Raw genomic sequence first — 16,396 nt, 5'->3', positions numbered from 1 at the left:
ATAACTATCTAAACGAGCTCATTATTTTTTGTATTTTACTCGTCATATGGCAAACTCAGTATGGTTTAACCCTAGCTCTTTTGTTATTGAATAAATAATAATAGTAGTAGAACATGGGTGGAGAATGGTTTCAAATTTTGTTTCCGCTTTATGAAGAAAATTTAATGCAAAGGAAACACATTTGGGAAAGAAATAAAATCCCGCCAGCATCCATGTTCGGATTTCTATATTTTTTTTAAAAAAAATTATTTAACATATTTTTAAATCAAAATTTTATTTTGCATATATCAAATTATTATAATATATTTTTTAAAAAAATAGCAATTCAAACGAGAGCAAGTACGTGAGTATGTTTGTTACTATCATTTTTCTTTGGCTTTTAATTTCCCACTGCTTTTGCCCGCGTACGACTTCAAGAAAGTGGCCCCTTTTTTTTTTTTCGATGGGGTTACGGCGGGAGTGCACGAGCCATGGTTCGGCCGGCGGACCTGTACGTATCGGTATGGCCTAAGGATGTGTTCGGTTCCGGTTCTCAACACTCAACTCCGATTGGGAGTTGGGACTGGGGCTCGGGGGTTTGACCGGCCGGAAATTCCGCTTCATCCAGCTAAGCTCAAACTACTAGTGTATAAAGTTGGTAGCATTATGCTAATAGAATAGGACACAAAATAATTGTAGAAATCATTCATTCATAGTGCTAGTACGTGTTACTACTTTTCTCACTCTCAAATCTGCGAATATTAATAGCAGTAGATGTGATTTTCTTGAGATTTATTTCTCTTGATGGTGGGACAGATTGAGGAGATAAGTTGGTACGAGATTTTTAAGGGTTTTAATTTAATGTTGTGAATCTTAATTTATATTAGAGGTGTTACGTAGTTGAATTTATTACAGCAGTATAATTTTTTTTTTACGTGTGTTGTTGTATAAATTTATTCCATGATTTAGAAAGGAGTGGAGGTGTGAGATGTGATTTTGTGAGCTGGATAATAAAGAGAAAAGAGTCTCCATAAATTACATTACATGTCTCGTAGCTGGAAAGCAATTCACATTAATCTTCTTCTCGTCATTTACAGCATCTTAATGAGGGGGAGGGGGAGGATGCAGTAGAATACACGGAGGGAAAAAGAATTACTGTAAATGAATCTTTAAAGAAATTCTATACTTGGACCAAATAACCAAATTCCATTTTTACATGGAAAAAATTCAAGTTTGTTAGGTAGGAAGTATATTGAATTCAGACAAAATCGAGTATGGAGGAGGTTGGAGACGGTTGATCTTAAGGAACGAAATTTAATCCCTCTTACGTTCCTTCTACTATTAAGAAATTAAATTCAAACACGTTGTATGTATCTTCTGTTATTAACGCAACTTTTTTTTTTGTCAATCAAATCTTGCTAGACGTTTTCAATTAGTTTGTTAATAATATTGGTTTCTATTTTATATATTTAGAAAAAAAAAAATTTGTCTACAAATGTGACTTGATTAATTTTTTTAAATCATTTAATGCGTAATGCAATATAACAACTTAGACAAAAGTAAAGTTAATTACCAAATGCAAATCCCTCACTTTGCGTCCTTTATTGTCCAATTAAATCAACTCAAACCAGTGCAACACAATAAATTAAATTATCAATTGAATTTGATTTCGCAATGTGATCTCCACACATGGCAATCAAAACATAAATTATGCCTACAGTAGTCAATTGTTTGTTGATTTGGGCAAAAACAATAAATTATTGTACATCTAAGAGCATTTTTGTCAATTTCTTTTACTTTCATCTAAGAGTACTTTTTCATACATGTAACATTACTCTCTCTTTTTTTTTTTTTTCAAAATTATCGAGAGCATGTATGTCATCCCCGTGCAGCAATACGTATATCTAAACTTACAAAGTCGGAATTCGATTTGAATATTGTTGGATTCGCTATATCTTTTCTTCTTTTTTTTTTGGTTGGGTTAAAAATCCACACTATAAAAGTCCGAGATATGAAATGATTGCTCAAGTTCTCTGTACTTTGCTTTTGCAACATTATTGATTATGATGTCTTCGATTGCTCCTCAAAACAAACGTATTAGTGCAAGACTGTGAGGGCCATCTCAAAGTTTTTCTTTAAATCCCTCGTTAATTAACGGATACACTTTTTATAGGACTGTGATAATTATTATAAGATACTTTCTTTGACCTGTAAAGAATAATCAGAATGTGGTAATGCCATTTAGGAGATGTTAGTAGTACTCTTGAAATCTGGACGGTTTCTAAAGATATCTCTAGTCAGAAGAGTGAAAAGTATACCCTTTTTCGTGGCAAAAAATATACACTTAATAATTGGAGAGTTAAAAGGCGACAAACCTAATAATTTGAGGGGCGACCAAATTTTTTAGCCTTGCCGAAAGAGATATGATGAATTCACTCCTACCCGTAACGCTAATCCACGCTTGACATTTTCAGTTCAACGCAATGCCGTTGCGTTTTTAAAACATCACGTCATGTGGATTAGTTACACGGAATAAAACAATAAAGGAATAAAAAAAAAAAAAAAAAGGAGTAGGTATCACGCTAATCGCTGATAAAATGTTTTAAATGGAAAGCACAATTTTTTTTTAAAAAAAAAAAATGGGGACGAGTAAGCTTGACATGAACCTAATAATCATGCTGACTCATGCTAATTATGTACTAGCCATATTTTCGAGAATGAGGTTAAAATAGGTATTGACCAAAACTGGGATATATCGTCCAATTAAGTATTAACCGTGTTGAAAAATAATAATAATATAACAAAAGTTTTAACGTAGTATAACAAAAATTAAAATAACTATTTTACTCCGAGGAGATGGAGTAATTAAAATGGAACTCGCAGGGCCCCAGATCCGTCAAACACGATATTGTTGGATGATGTACTTTCTTTTTTTTTTTTTTTGCCAAAGACGATAGTGTTGGATGTACTAATTAGCTGCATTGCATATCCAGTTTACAAATTAAGTACAACTCAGAGACTGTCATAGGCCGCAGTTTTCCAATTGTAGCCTCTCTTTCCAGTTTGGTTGGGTGGGAGAAAAGGAAAAAATTGGAGACTTTGTAATTTGCCTGGAGGAGTAAATGAGTAAATTGGAATTTCTGAGTGTTGGTCATCCTATTCCTGGAGAGTGCAGACAAAAGATACGTGACAATGCAGTCAAACACTACTAACTCTGGGAGTCTAGAAGAACAGTCTTCTACTTCAGGTCAGGTGGCACCATCCCCAATGGACAGCAACGGCACTTGTGTTTTTTTTTTTTTTTTAATAATAATTTTTGGAGGGGTTTGGTGCCAGTCTTTTTTTTTTTTTAACCTTAGTTTTTTTTTGACAAAAAAAACAAAAATAAATGTTCATTAGGTACTCATTAAAAAATATTTGAATTGGTCATTTTTTTAAAAATAAGTTTTTCAAATACAATGTTACAATAATACATAATAACTCAAAAAACATCTCATTCATACAATATATTAAAATTTCAAAAAAATTTATAGTAAAATTTTACATATACACTGCTACGATAAAATTTTTCAAAAACATAATAAAAAACAACTAATCCAAACGGAGCTGATATTTTATAGTAGCTAAAACTCATTCACAATGATGTTGCAGTTGTGATTAGAGCTCCTCTTTTATTTTCTGGCTGAGAATTCAGATGATGGATACGTATTAAAATCATTGGCAAACTACTAAGGATTTAAAGGTTAAGATCAAGTTTTTGTGCTTTTCAGATTCCCAAATGTCTTTTTTTTAAAAAAAAAAAATTATGATTATGGAAGTGGACAGCCTACCTCCATCTCCGTGTGCATTCTAGTTTCTAAAGATGCAACGAAAGTTAATACTGAGTGGTAGTAACTATTACTACTACGTGTCTACGACTCAACCATGACATTCAAATTCAATCTTCTCTCTTGGGGCTGTTTGCTTAGTTGCTTAGCTGTTACTAGTAGTATTATATATTTTCCGTCTTCTACTGAGGCTTAATTAATTAAAGTCATATACTAATTGGTTGTAACGTTTATAATACATCATTTCAATATTTTTCTCTGTTTCCATGTCTCTAGAAACTGAAGAGGAAGAAGAAGAAAGGGGCGGTAACATGAACCAACTGAGAGTGTCAGATCTATGATTAGACACTTTTTTAGAAGATGGCATAAACATTTTAATAAAAGCTCTCAATTACCCATATCATATCATGTGGTCTTCAGCACTGTAATGATTAGCCATGTAAAGGAAGGAAGCCGGTAGCCGCTCGTGGCACAACTAATAAAATATATTATTGTTATCAACCCAATTATGTACTACTGCTTACCAATTATGTGCATCTTTTATTTTGGATTCTTTTGGTTCGTTCTTTTCCTTCTTCCTTTTTTGGCTTTTCAATGAGGCATTGAGGAACGTACACACTAGTATGTACTGTTTGCACTTGCAACTCAACTGGTAAAAAGGAAACCAATTAATTTGACAGGTAGAGTTCAGCATTGTTTGAATTGCATTTTTCTCTGGACTTTTTTTTTTTTTAGAAAAATTACTACATAGTTATTTAATATATATATGATAAAAAGGTGATTGAAAAATGTGTCAATAGAAAACGCAGTGAAAAATTGCAATCCAAATAAAAATTGTTTTTTTCCTTTAATATTTAGGTTAATATAACTTCTTCTTTCTCTTTTTTTAAAAAAAGTTATTGTAGAAACAAATCATGCTCCAACTGAATCCAAAAATTAGGCTTTGTTTGGATTGTATTTTTCTGAATTTTTTGTAAAAAAATTATTGTAATGATTTTATATATGTAAGATAAAAAAGATGATTGCAAAATGTGTTCGCATAAAATGTAATAGTTTTTCAAGAAAAATTGCAATCCAAACACACCCTAATTTTTCACGGTTTTCTTATAGTTGTCGGTTCTTTTTAGTGCAAGTGGAAAACCAAAAAAGTCAATGCAGCGGTAGTATATTATGTTCAAGGAAATAATCCTTAACTTCTAATCGTGAACCTAAGCCCCTTTTCTCTTTTTTTCCAACGAAATCAACGGTTAAAAGTGGGGAGAATTTATTTAGTTCGTTTCTTAAAAAGACAGCTATAAGTTGGCAAGGGCGATCATTTTGGCACTCCGCTTAATCTTTTCATTTTTTGTTGATTAAATGACCTAAAATGCCTCACAAAATAATTAAACTATCAAACCCTTCCGGAGGCATAGCAGGCAAATTTCATGCGTATTTGCCATATATATATATATATATATATATATATACCCAAAATGGGAAGTGCTAAAATTTAGGGAAAATATTAAATAATTTGAAATATTCAAGAGTCAAATGAAACACATTCACCCCCAAAAAATATATTGTCTGATTCATAATAAAAAAAATACAATAGTGATCGTAACAAGAAATACTCGTAGTTGTTTGGATTGCTATAAAAGCTCATTACTTCAAGAAATAGAAAAGTGAACATTAAAAAAAAAAAAAACTGTACTTTCTTTGGCAACATTATAATCCGAAAGGGGGAGTTTATGAACGCTTTTTGGGTGCATGGGTCCATTTTATTCAGGGCATCGGCTATTATACGGCCGTAGGAAGCCCTTTGAAGTCAATAATAATTAATAATACTATATATGTTAGTAGCATCGACCTTCGAAGCCACTCATGCTTTTGCTTGACCCTTGAAGCATAAATAAACCTATCACCAACAACTGACAGTCGAAGTGACCATGAAATTTAAGTTAAATTACAATCTATCAATGGATTTATGAAAACCAACTTTTATTGAAAAACAACAGTCTAGTATTATAAATCCATTTCCCGACAAATTAATTATTACTACCAGTCGTTAAGTTCTTGGAATTCAAGACTTGAGCAATATCTATCTCGTAATACTACTAATATCAACTGCTAGTACAAACGTAATACTCCCTCCGACCCACTTTGATAGTCCTGTTTTTCTTTTTCATCTGTCCCAAATCGTAGTCCACTTTCCAATTGAAGAATGTAGTTGTATTTTAATTTTCCTAAAATACCCTTATTCAATGTAAGTTGTTATTACTATAAACCTACCACATTTAATGAGAGTTGACTCTTTTATTACCATCAATTCAAGTTCCCATAAAGTTGTACTCTATTTAATGTGAGGATATTTTAGGAAAATAGCAATCTAAATTTACTTTTCCAACAAAATTAACTACTTTTTCTTAAACTGTGTGAAAAAAGAAACAGAACTATCAAAATGGGACGGAGGAAGTATATGTAATCGTGTAGGCAAAAGCTGCACCCGGAGAATGTTATTACGTTCCAGGCAGATTTAAGGAATACCAGTAAAATATTCATGGCGTGCGGAATCCAAAACCCATGAGGGTAAAAAAATCTTTCGGATGGAAAACAACTTTTGCCGGGGTAGAATTTCTTCGTTACACCACAAAGAAATGATGGTGCATATGTGCCTTTAGGTATGTTTCTTTTAGCATCTCTCTTGGTGTAACTGTTCTCAAAATTACAAGAAATAACTGCAGTTGGAATTGTTTTCGGTCCCATTTGGAGCTGCGGTGCTTTTAGTTAAAAAACACTTTTAGATGTTAAAAATATTTTTAATATCTTCTGGTAAATATCATCCCACAAATTTAGGAGTGGAGTTTTTTATGTTAAAAGCACTTTTTGCAAAAGCTCAAATTTGGTACTTTTAGAGTAACTTTTGTGATTTAAAAAATAAATTATTTTATTCTGTATTATAAACTAAATAAAGAGATAAATACTTTTAAAAATTTTCAAATTACACATTATCCATCCAATACAATAAGTATTTATTGAACTATATCTCCAAACAGTAAAAGCAACTTTTTCTCCAAATAGTATATGTAAAGGCACTTGAACACTTAATAAATGCTTCTATTAAAAACTTTATTGGAGTAGTACTTTTCAATAAATTATATCAATCCCAAACGCGGCCTTAGCATGCTTCTTACTAATTCAAACTCAAAAGAATATGAAAAGTCAATTTTTGTACCGTGCTTTAGATCTCAAGTCAATTAATCAAACGTTACGTGAGGAAAGGCATGAGTTCTCCTGGAGGATTCAAATGTCAAAGATGTACTCCCGTTCCGTGCGTATTACTCTTCCTAATTCTAACAAAGGCAGCCGGAACTTCGATTGATGGAGACCCTAAACCAAAAGCAACCAAGAACTAATCGCCGTCAACTCGTTCAAGTGAGCCAATCGCAAAGGTTTCGTCCTCTTCTTGTTCAAGGGGTTGCGGGCGGCGGCCTAAGTTCAAACTTCAAACTTCATGCGGAGCAAGAATTCGACGGAAAAGTAGTTGACCGACCTCTATCGATACTTATACAATATACAAAGGGAGACTTGTTTTTTTGATGTTGATGTTGATGTTGTTCTTAAACTACCACCCTCAATAACAATCTACTACCATATAACATGGGTTTCCTGTTATTTTATGTTTCAACTTATTTAGGATAGGGGGAGGGAATAAAGAGGAGGAAAAAGGAGGAGTAGGAGAAGAGAAGAGAAGAGGTGGTGGCAGGTGACGGGTGATGTACTATGCTTTTTGTCATAGTTGTCAAAATCGCGATTCGGATCGTAGGATCGTACGATCCGGATAACTAAAATCGATCCGGATCGTATTCAGAGTCGCAAATCATATTAATGTATGTAGGATCGTAGCAGGATCGTACGATCCTACAATTTTTTGTAAATTTGTGAAATACGAAGCTCCATTTTGTAAGTAAATGAAAATATTTGTGGTATATTTGTAATTTGTCAAAGAATTGCAGCCTTTAATTGCAATTAGGAGCTTTTGGTAGGATCTTACAATCCGATTCTGTGAAACTAAAATCGATCCTACGTAGGATCCCGATTTTACAAACCTTGCTTTTTGTCAGCACTAAGCTCAATTGTAGTGAGTAGCTTCCCGCTATCCCTTGCGGGCAGCTCGTGTTTGGAAAAATTATTTAGAATAACTTTGCAGTACTTTTTTTACATGTGATAATGTATGTGATATTAAAAAATAGTTAGAAATTATGCTTATAATGTAAGTAGGATAATATTTGTAAATTTTTTTTTCCAAATTAAACAATCCAAACTGTTTACTTCCTATTAGTACTACATCTCTTTCCATTTTTTCCCCTCTTCTTATTCCCGCAACAATATCGGGTACGTATTCATTTTATGAGGTTGGCCGTATTCTTGAATTTTGATAGTAGGCGGGGCCCTACTTGCCTATTGGTTTACTGTACACGGTTGATGTTATGTGTGGGAAGAGTTTTAGAGGGGAGAATCAGAAAATGTTGAATCGGAAAATTAGAAAGCTGACGGGGAAGTTTGTATGCAGCATGTAGGTTTTGCTGGGTATTCTTTTTCTCTTTTTGGTAAGCCATGCTGGAGTCTGTTAGGTGTAATTCACGAACAAAGAAGGTCCACTGATGATTTGGTCACAACTTCAGGGTATGAATATATATATATAATTAGCGGGATAGAACACCAAAATATGAAGAGTAAAGTTGAATTATGAGGGGTGGGCCTTTTCAAATTGATTAGTCAACTAAAAACATTAAAAAGAGAGATCTAGAGCGAAGGAAAGAAAAATCTCTTGAACTCCCACATTTGACTAATCATATTTTGGCATTATTTAATGCTAACAACCGAAGTAACACTTCGAAATAAGCCAATCTCATACTCAGCTTCAACGGTCGGCAAGTCAGAAGAAAGTTATATACATACGCACTTATATATCTTTCTGTAATTACAGGTATTGGAGCTGGTGGGCCAAGAGAGGCGCAGGGTGTGTATATATATAAAACAATAATACCCGTGTGACATTGAAAAAGTTAATGTGTTATAGACTATAACTATAGTTTGAGTATTCGAGTCCAATTTAAAATATCTATTTTGAACTATCAAAGACAAACTTGAATAATTAGATTTGGCTATTAAGATTATGGTCACGTCTTGAGCTTGTGGGCTTGGACATGACATTATGATATCAGATCGAACCTCACATGAGATAAACTACACAACGGAGTGGATAAACTTAAGTGCTGCATAGATTTTAAGTGCTATATGGATCTAAAAGTGAGGGCCTCTAAAATGTAACACAGCTGAATGAAATCTAGATCACAGTAGTATTAAGTTTGGGTTTTGTAAGGATGGAAAGTCTAAAGTAGATGGATGAATGTGATGTCCGGTCGTACATCAGAAAAATTAAAAAATGTTATGAACCAACAATATACAATATTCAAATCCAACTTAGAATATTCATTTTGAGGTAAAGATTATGACGCCTTAATAATTAGACTTGACTGTTAAAACTCTGGTCGTGTCTTGAGTTTTAAGAGCCCGTAGTGGGCAGTAATAGTCGCGTCTTGGGTCTACAACCCTGTAGTGCGATAGTAACACTAATAATGTCGATTGGTAAAAGAATGCATAAAAGCCACTGGCCATTTGGTCCAGTGGTCATCACCATTAAAATGGTGATGCTGGAGGTCAGGGGTTCAATTCCTGCCTCCCACAAATTTGTCACAATTTGTGGCGGTCTTAATTGACCTTCATCGATGGAGTCTGTACTCACATCGAACCCCTCCCCTTCCCCTTAGACTAGGCTAGATTAGGTTATAGGACATCTATCGTTTCGACAAAAAAAAGAGTAAAAGAATGCATAAAAACCCTATTCACTTGGTACATTATTGTTTATCAAAGTTGAAGTGATAGACAAACACTTGATTTTTTTTTTTATTTTATTTTTTGAAAGAACACTTGAGATAATGATACGGTCAGCACCGATAAACTGCTTCCGCCTTGCGATTTGAATATACATGAAAAGAAAGGTGGGCTATATAGTTGCTTTCTTGCGGAATGTATTGACGGATTCCAAAAGCAAAAACTATATGGTAAAAATCAGTTTCGAGGTTCCCGAGAATCCGAAAAGTTGTACGAGATTAAAAATTAGTTTGACAAGCATTTTAAGAAGCTGATTATTACGAGAAGAGAAAAATATATATAGTAAGAAACACACAAATAGGTACTCGTACTTGAGAAGCTGATGATGCAATTACAGTTTATGTTGACTACGGCTTTGAAAATCTTCGCATCGCCATGTTCGCAACTGCTCAAAGCTGCAAACGTGTTGATTGGTGGTAGTTGCTAGTTTTGTCCTGGTTAATCAGAGTCGTTATTAGGTGAATCCCAGTTTCAAAATTTTAGACGAGGGAGGGAAAAAAAATGGATCAGTCCAGTTCACGTCAAAATATTGGTCTGAGCGGACAAGCCCATTAAGAAGCTACCTGTATGCGGGCTCATTCGACTCTCCAGAGAAGGCCCAAGAAGGAGTGCGAAAGGCTCGTTGCTTCACTTCCCCAACCCAGCAGACCTAATGTTTTCACCACTGCTATTGCACCCAAAACTGCGACTTGCAACTTCTTCTTAACATTCCAAGCACTTGAAAAGTTTTTTTTTTTTAATAAAGAATTAAAAAGCAAATATAGGGAAACATTGATCATGATAGTCACATTTTGGCCCCCCCCCCCCCCCCCCAAAAAAAAAAAGGATGAGAGAAAAGATAGCCACATCTCATCTTTAAATGCACTTCATGGAGACCAGTCTTCAGCTTCAATTTTCTCATTTGAAAAAAAAAATCTCAAAAAATTTGTTTTTTGTTTTTTGTTTTGGGTTTTCAAGCCATCAATCTAAATAAGAAAATTTAAAAATTTAAAAACTCCTCAAATTGACCAAAAATGCTTAACGAATAATCCTTCTTTTGGTTTGAAAACACTTTGAACACATTCTTAAAACAATTTTTTTTGTATGTTAGAATACCTATTTTTATATTGTATCCATCAAAATTACACATTTGTATAACTTGTTTTTATTTTTAACTTTCTATTAAATGCTAGTATCAATTTTGAAAAAGAAATTATAACAACAAAGGGCACTTTAAGAATAAAAACATCTTCTTCATCCAAAAAATGTGTTTTTAAATAACATGTTTTAAAATGGGTCGATAACAAATTTATAAAAATTTAAAAGTAAGGAAAGCAAGTGGTCTTTTAAAGTTAAGCGATGCTTAGTGAAGATATCAGAAACCTCGAGGAAAGTTTCTGAAATTATCCCCTTAAAATATCTACCACCGGTTTGTCACGTGACCGCGGGCTCCTCTGAAATATCTTGGCAACCCCATCTTTAACTCTGGTTAAGTCCAATAAGTTAATGAGAGCAACTTGAATCGCTGAACACCGTCCATGACACGTGCATTCCTCACTCATCCCATCTGATTGGACTGTTTTGGTAATTGATCGAAGTATTCAACTTTTCCTTTCTGGGCAATTGTCACAGAAGTATTCTATTTAAATTTGTATTTACTTTCACACATTTAATTTTTGTTAAATATAAAACCTACCAATTTCTCTTTCATAAAAATATTAGTATAATACGTTTTCAATTTTAGTTACAGATATTTATGAGTGTGTTTGGATTGAGATAATTTGCAATAAAATAATTTACTTCACAAATCTCAATCACCTTTTTATTTTTCTAATCACTTTTTTATCTCACATACATCACATCACATAAGGTGTTACAGTATTTATCTCAAATAAATCATCCAAATAAACTCTTATCCAAACAAACTCATATTAAATGATTCAGTATAAAATGCCCATAAAGAGCCAATACTTTGTTCATGTAATTGAGGAAAACCATAAAGAATTAATACTTTATGGGCCATTTATTTTTTAAAAAATATTTAACTTATATTAAATATATAACCTACCGGTTTTCTTTTTGTAAGAATATTATTGTAATACTTTTTGAGTTTTACTTAGAAACATTGATGTATTTATTATGATTCATAAATTAAATGTTTGAGAGTAAAATGCTCATAAAGCGTTGGTACTTTGAATAGATAATGCCTATTTACCCATAAATTATACCCCTTAAAGTTTATTAATTATTAATTGATTTATAATACTTTGTCATTCCTTTACTAACACTACTTGGCATGTAGCATAAAGGACAAATCTGGAACAAATTTCTCATTTCACTCCCTAAAACAATATTTTAATGACCTAGACTGAATATGCAAAGAATCAGTCAGTTCAAGAGAGGTCAGTGCTATTTCTCAAACCACAGGGATGTGAGTGCAAGTGTCAGAAACCTCAAGGGAGGTTTCTGCAATTTTCCCTTAGAATTATATAGAGTAATCGCATTTCCCAAGCATGCGTGCTGCCAATTGCGCTCGCGGAGGAATCATGCATGAACCCGCGGACGACCCCACCCCTCTATCAGGTCTCAAATTCGTCTAACCAGAGTTAGCAATAGGAAGGGGGCAAAGTCGCGCGACGCGGATTCGCTTTGGGGAGTAAACCCTAGCCGGCTAGCCCTCTTGAGCCTCTTCCTCCCTATATATTCAGCGCATTCCCCTCACCATTTTTCTCATATCTCTTTTCTTCTGAGGCGGGCTCATCTCTTACTGCCCTCCCCCTTTCCTTTATTTTGCTGTCCTCCCTTTAGAAAACAGTAGGGAAAAAATGGCCGCCACAGATGTTGAATACCGATGCTTCGTCGGTGGGTTGGCTTGGGCCACCACCGACCAAACTCTCGGAGACGCTTTCTCTCAGTACGGCGAAATCATCGAATCGAAGGTCTGTTTGTGGTCGCAGAGATCGGATCCGACCCGATTCGGCTTTGTTGACTCTTGATCTTCACCTACTGTTACTCTGTGTTACTCTGTTACTCTTGTTACTGTTACTATTTGTGTTACTATTATTCGAAATACCCTGAAACGGTACGTTCTGTCTTCCTCTTTTTATCCCCAAAGAGACGAAGATTGAATCGTTAATTTTGTGTTTCAGATCTAATGATTAAATTCTGGATCTATCTGCCTTCGGATCTGATGTTTCTTTTTCTTCTCTTGTGGTGAATTCATCATTCAGATCATTAACGATCGCGAGACTGGGAGATCCAGGGGATTCGGGTTCGTGACCTTCAGGGATGAGCAAGCCATGAGGGATGCGATTGAGGCGATGAACGGCCAGAATCTCGACGGGCGTAACATCACGGTCAACGAGGCTCAGTCACGCGGCAGCGGCGGGGGCGGAGGCGGAGGCGGATTCCGCGGCCCACGCCGTGAGGGTGGAGGTGGTGGCTACGGAGGTGGCCGTCGCGAGGGAGGATACGGCGGTGGAGGTGGCTACGGTGGTGGCCGTCGCGAAGGTGGTTATGGAGGTGGTGACCGTGGCTACGGCGGCGGTGGCGGGTCTCGTTACTCCAGAGGCGGTGGTGCTTCAGACGGAAACTGGAGGAGTTAAATTTTAGGAGCTTTTTAGGGGTGGGGGTGATCTGTTCAAGGTGGTTGCGTTGAGTTGTCTTAGATGTTTTCCTAGCTCCCTTTTCTGGGGGGTTGGGGTGGGGTGTTGTGTTGTGGGGCCTGGGTAGTGGTTGTTTGGAATTTACGATTATGATCTGTTGAAGTTGGTCTTGGTTATGGTTGCTTTGTTACAGTGCGTACTTTTTTGACCGCTGGTTCGTTGGTTACGTTTTATGTCATTGTCCTCGTTGTGAAAAAAAAATCGAAATTTACGGAGTTCCGTGGAATGAAGTAAATCAAGGTTCAGAATCACCATGATTTTTTTGTCTCGTTCGATCACTGATGATCTGGAATTATGTATGTATGTTTTTGATGTTCTATTTGCCTCTGCTTACCAGATTTAGTGCTGTTGTGATCTGCTCTGTCACGTATCGTCTGCCCGCTTTGTTACCAGAATGTCGAAACATTGCTCTAGCTTAGCTGGTTGGAAAAAGTTTTTTTGTTTTTTTTTGGGGGGTGGGTGTCATGGACTGCTACTCTGGTGCTGGTAGTATTCAATTGTGTCTCTTTTCAAATTTTGGTTAGGACGAGGAGGAAATGAAGGGGAAGAAAATCGCCCTTCACTTGCGCAGATGTCATGCTTAGTTGGCTTGAATGGAGAAATTAGCAAGGCCCGAGTTAAATTTCAGACTCCCCTAGACAGTGGATTTCACTAGCGTCATGATATTAACCTCTACTCTGCCTTGGATTTCTGCCGGCTTGGTGTTTTGACCTTTAAAAATACTACTCCATATGCTGTGCTACGTAGAACTAATTGTCAGATTGAGCTGTTGGCCCTAATTCAACCTGGAATTCTTTGCCAAATTTTAACAGGAAACCCACAGGAGGGGCGAGGTGTCTCACCTCTACTGTTGCACATTGTCCCTTTATTTGGGTCATTCGAACTTTTTTGTGACAACATAATTATTAGCATCTGTGTTCTCTTCCATTCTATTCCTCTTGATTTTTTTATCCCTTCTGGGGTTGCTTCCCCTGCGAACTGCTGGATTCCCTCTTCTGCACAATTCTCCCATGGCCGTCCTGGATACCCTCCATTGCCATTGCTTTCTCGCTCTTCTTGGGAAGTAAGAGATATGCAAATTAACAAGTATTATCTTCCTTTTTTTTCCCACTAAAACAGGGGATGCTAATAAATTTCCATTAATATAAAAAGATTAAAATAGCATAAAGCAGAATGTGCTAAAGAAATTCGCTCTGGACCCTCGTCCTGGTTGCAAATGAGATTTTGGAACTTAAAAAAGTTACGCTATGGGCATGACCCGGACGAGCCCATCTAGACTACACTCCCTTGCTTCCTGATCACCGGTAGAACTTGTAGAACTTGGGCGGGAGCGCTGGCAAGTGAGAAATTTTACGACTGTGGGTTCAGAACTTGTAGAAGTGCAGCTGGGCTTTTGCCAATACATGGCCAGCTCAGTCTAGGTCAGACCCACGGGATCTTTCGGAAAAGCTACTAGCATGATCATTCATTACCTTGAAATTCAAGAGTGGCTTGAATCATATATTTCATACATCGACGTTCACAAATTTCAGGAGAAACTTGTGTCCCACTTTTAACTTTTTCATCTTTAGTTGCATCGATAGCTAACTTTTACGTCTGAAGTATTGTCGCACAATCATCCTTCCGAATTAGTAGGATATTATGGCTTCTTGGAAGCAAGATTTGAATAAACCAAACTGGAACATGGATTGTTTTATATGGTACCAAATTAGACTAACGTACAAATATCATCTTCTGACTGGTTTGCCATTTGTGCAATCGAACAAATATCAAATTCATATCAACTTCCTTCGCCGGCGTAAATGCTTTTGAGTTTGATGCGTACCAATCCTGCTGGTGTACACTTTCCTTTTTTTTTTTTCTTTTTTTCTTTTTTGAGCCACGCCTTATGGTCCCTACGTTACGTATGTCTAAACCCGTTCTTGCTTGTTCTACTCGTGCAGGCTTCGTCCTTGTTGATGAAAAACATTTTGTACGAGTATACATATGGCAATACTAGGGGACTGCCCGCCCACAACACGGGTGTTTTGACTTGTGGGTTGGTTTTTGTGTATTAACTTCTAGATGTTGGTGGCTATAAGTGTAGTTGTATGAGTTGTAGTGCATTACAAAATATGTATGTGTGAAAGGGCTTGTAGGAAATTATAAATTTTAGCCATGAAAACAGAAGAATGAGCTTGGTATAATAAGCTCATTACAATGAGAAAAATTGCAATAAGTGTAGTTGCAGCAAAAGAAACAAGCAAATTTCCAACACTCACAATAAGGGCACCAGAAAATTTCCAACACCAGCAAATTTCCCCATCATGGGTTGAAATGGAGGTCCAACAAATTTCTCAACTGCTTTACGTCTCTTATAATGTTGTGGTTGTTTTTCACTAATTTTTTCTTTTTACTCAGTGGATAACGAACCATATCTCTGCCTTGATCTTTCATTGCGAAATTGTTTTTTATTAATAAATTTATCGTTACATCCAACCATCCTAAATATCAGTGCAAATAAGGTTAATTTTGCATCTGCTATCATAACGGTGGCAAACATAGGAATGCCTAATAGTTTACATCAGTTTTAACCAACAACAACTCAATTCCAATAAATAAGAGCAACTGCAAAACGATGATGGTAAATTAAATACTGAAAGCAAAACTTTTGTCAAGTAGGCTAATCCAAGCAACCATTAAAATTTTGGGCTGGTGGCCACCACCAAAGCATTAAAGTTTGGTAGGGTGGGAGGCAAGGGTTCACCATCAAAGCATCAAATCTTGCCTTCCACCAATTACCACATTAAAATGGCTTTGCTTAAAAAAATTCAGATGGGTGCGTAGTACACTTGTTTGATTTGGTGTGGTTTAGTCCCCTCCGGATTACTCCTAGGCCCCCTTAGATCCGCCCTCTCCCCCTAGTATAGGATGGATTAGATTATACAACAGTTATCATTTCTGGGAAAAAAAAAGTAGGCTAAACCAAGCATTTAAATTAATAAAGCACAATAAGCAGAGATAGCTACACAA

General features: G+C 35.8%; 1 protein-coding gene across 1 annotated transcript; it reads left to right on the top strand.

Annotated features, from left to right (window-relative positions):
• Positions 1-12,255: 12,255 nt before the first annotated feature.
• LOC113731282 (glycine-rich RNA-binding protein GRP1A-like) lies at positions 12,256-13,635 on the top strand. The gene is made up of 2 exons (XM_027256450.2): positions 12,256-12,658; positions 12,950-13,635. Exons 1-2 carry the CDS (start codon positions 12,545-12,547, stop codon positions 13,322-13,324), a joined length of 489 nt encoding a protein of 162 aa, XP_027112251.1. The 5' UTR covers positions 12,256-12,544; the 3' UTR covers positions 13,325-13,635.
• The last annotated feature ends 2,761 nt before the right edge of the window (positions 13,636-16,396 follow it).

The sequence above is a fragment of the Coffea arabica genome, chromosome 2e (assembly GCF_036785885.1).
Source record: "Coffea arabica cultivar ET-39 chromosome 2e, Coffea Arabica ET-39 HiFi, whole genome shotgun sequence".
NCBI classification, from domain to species: domain Eukaryota; kingdom Viridiplantae; phylum Streptophyta; class Magnoliopsida; order Gentianales; family Rubiaceae; genus Coffea; species Coffea arabica.
Note: the sequence above shows the minus strand (reverse complement) of the source record. Positions and strands in the feature narration are given on the sequence as shown.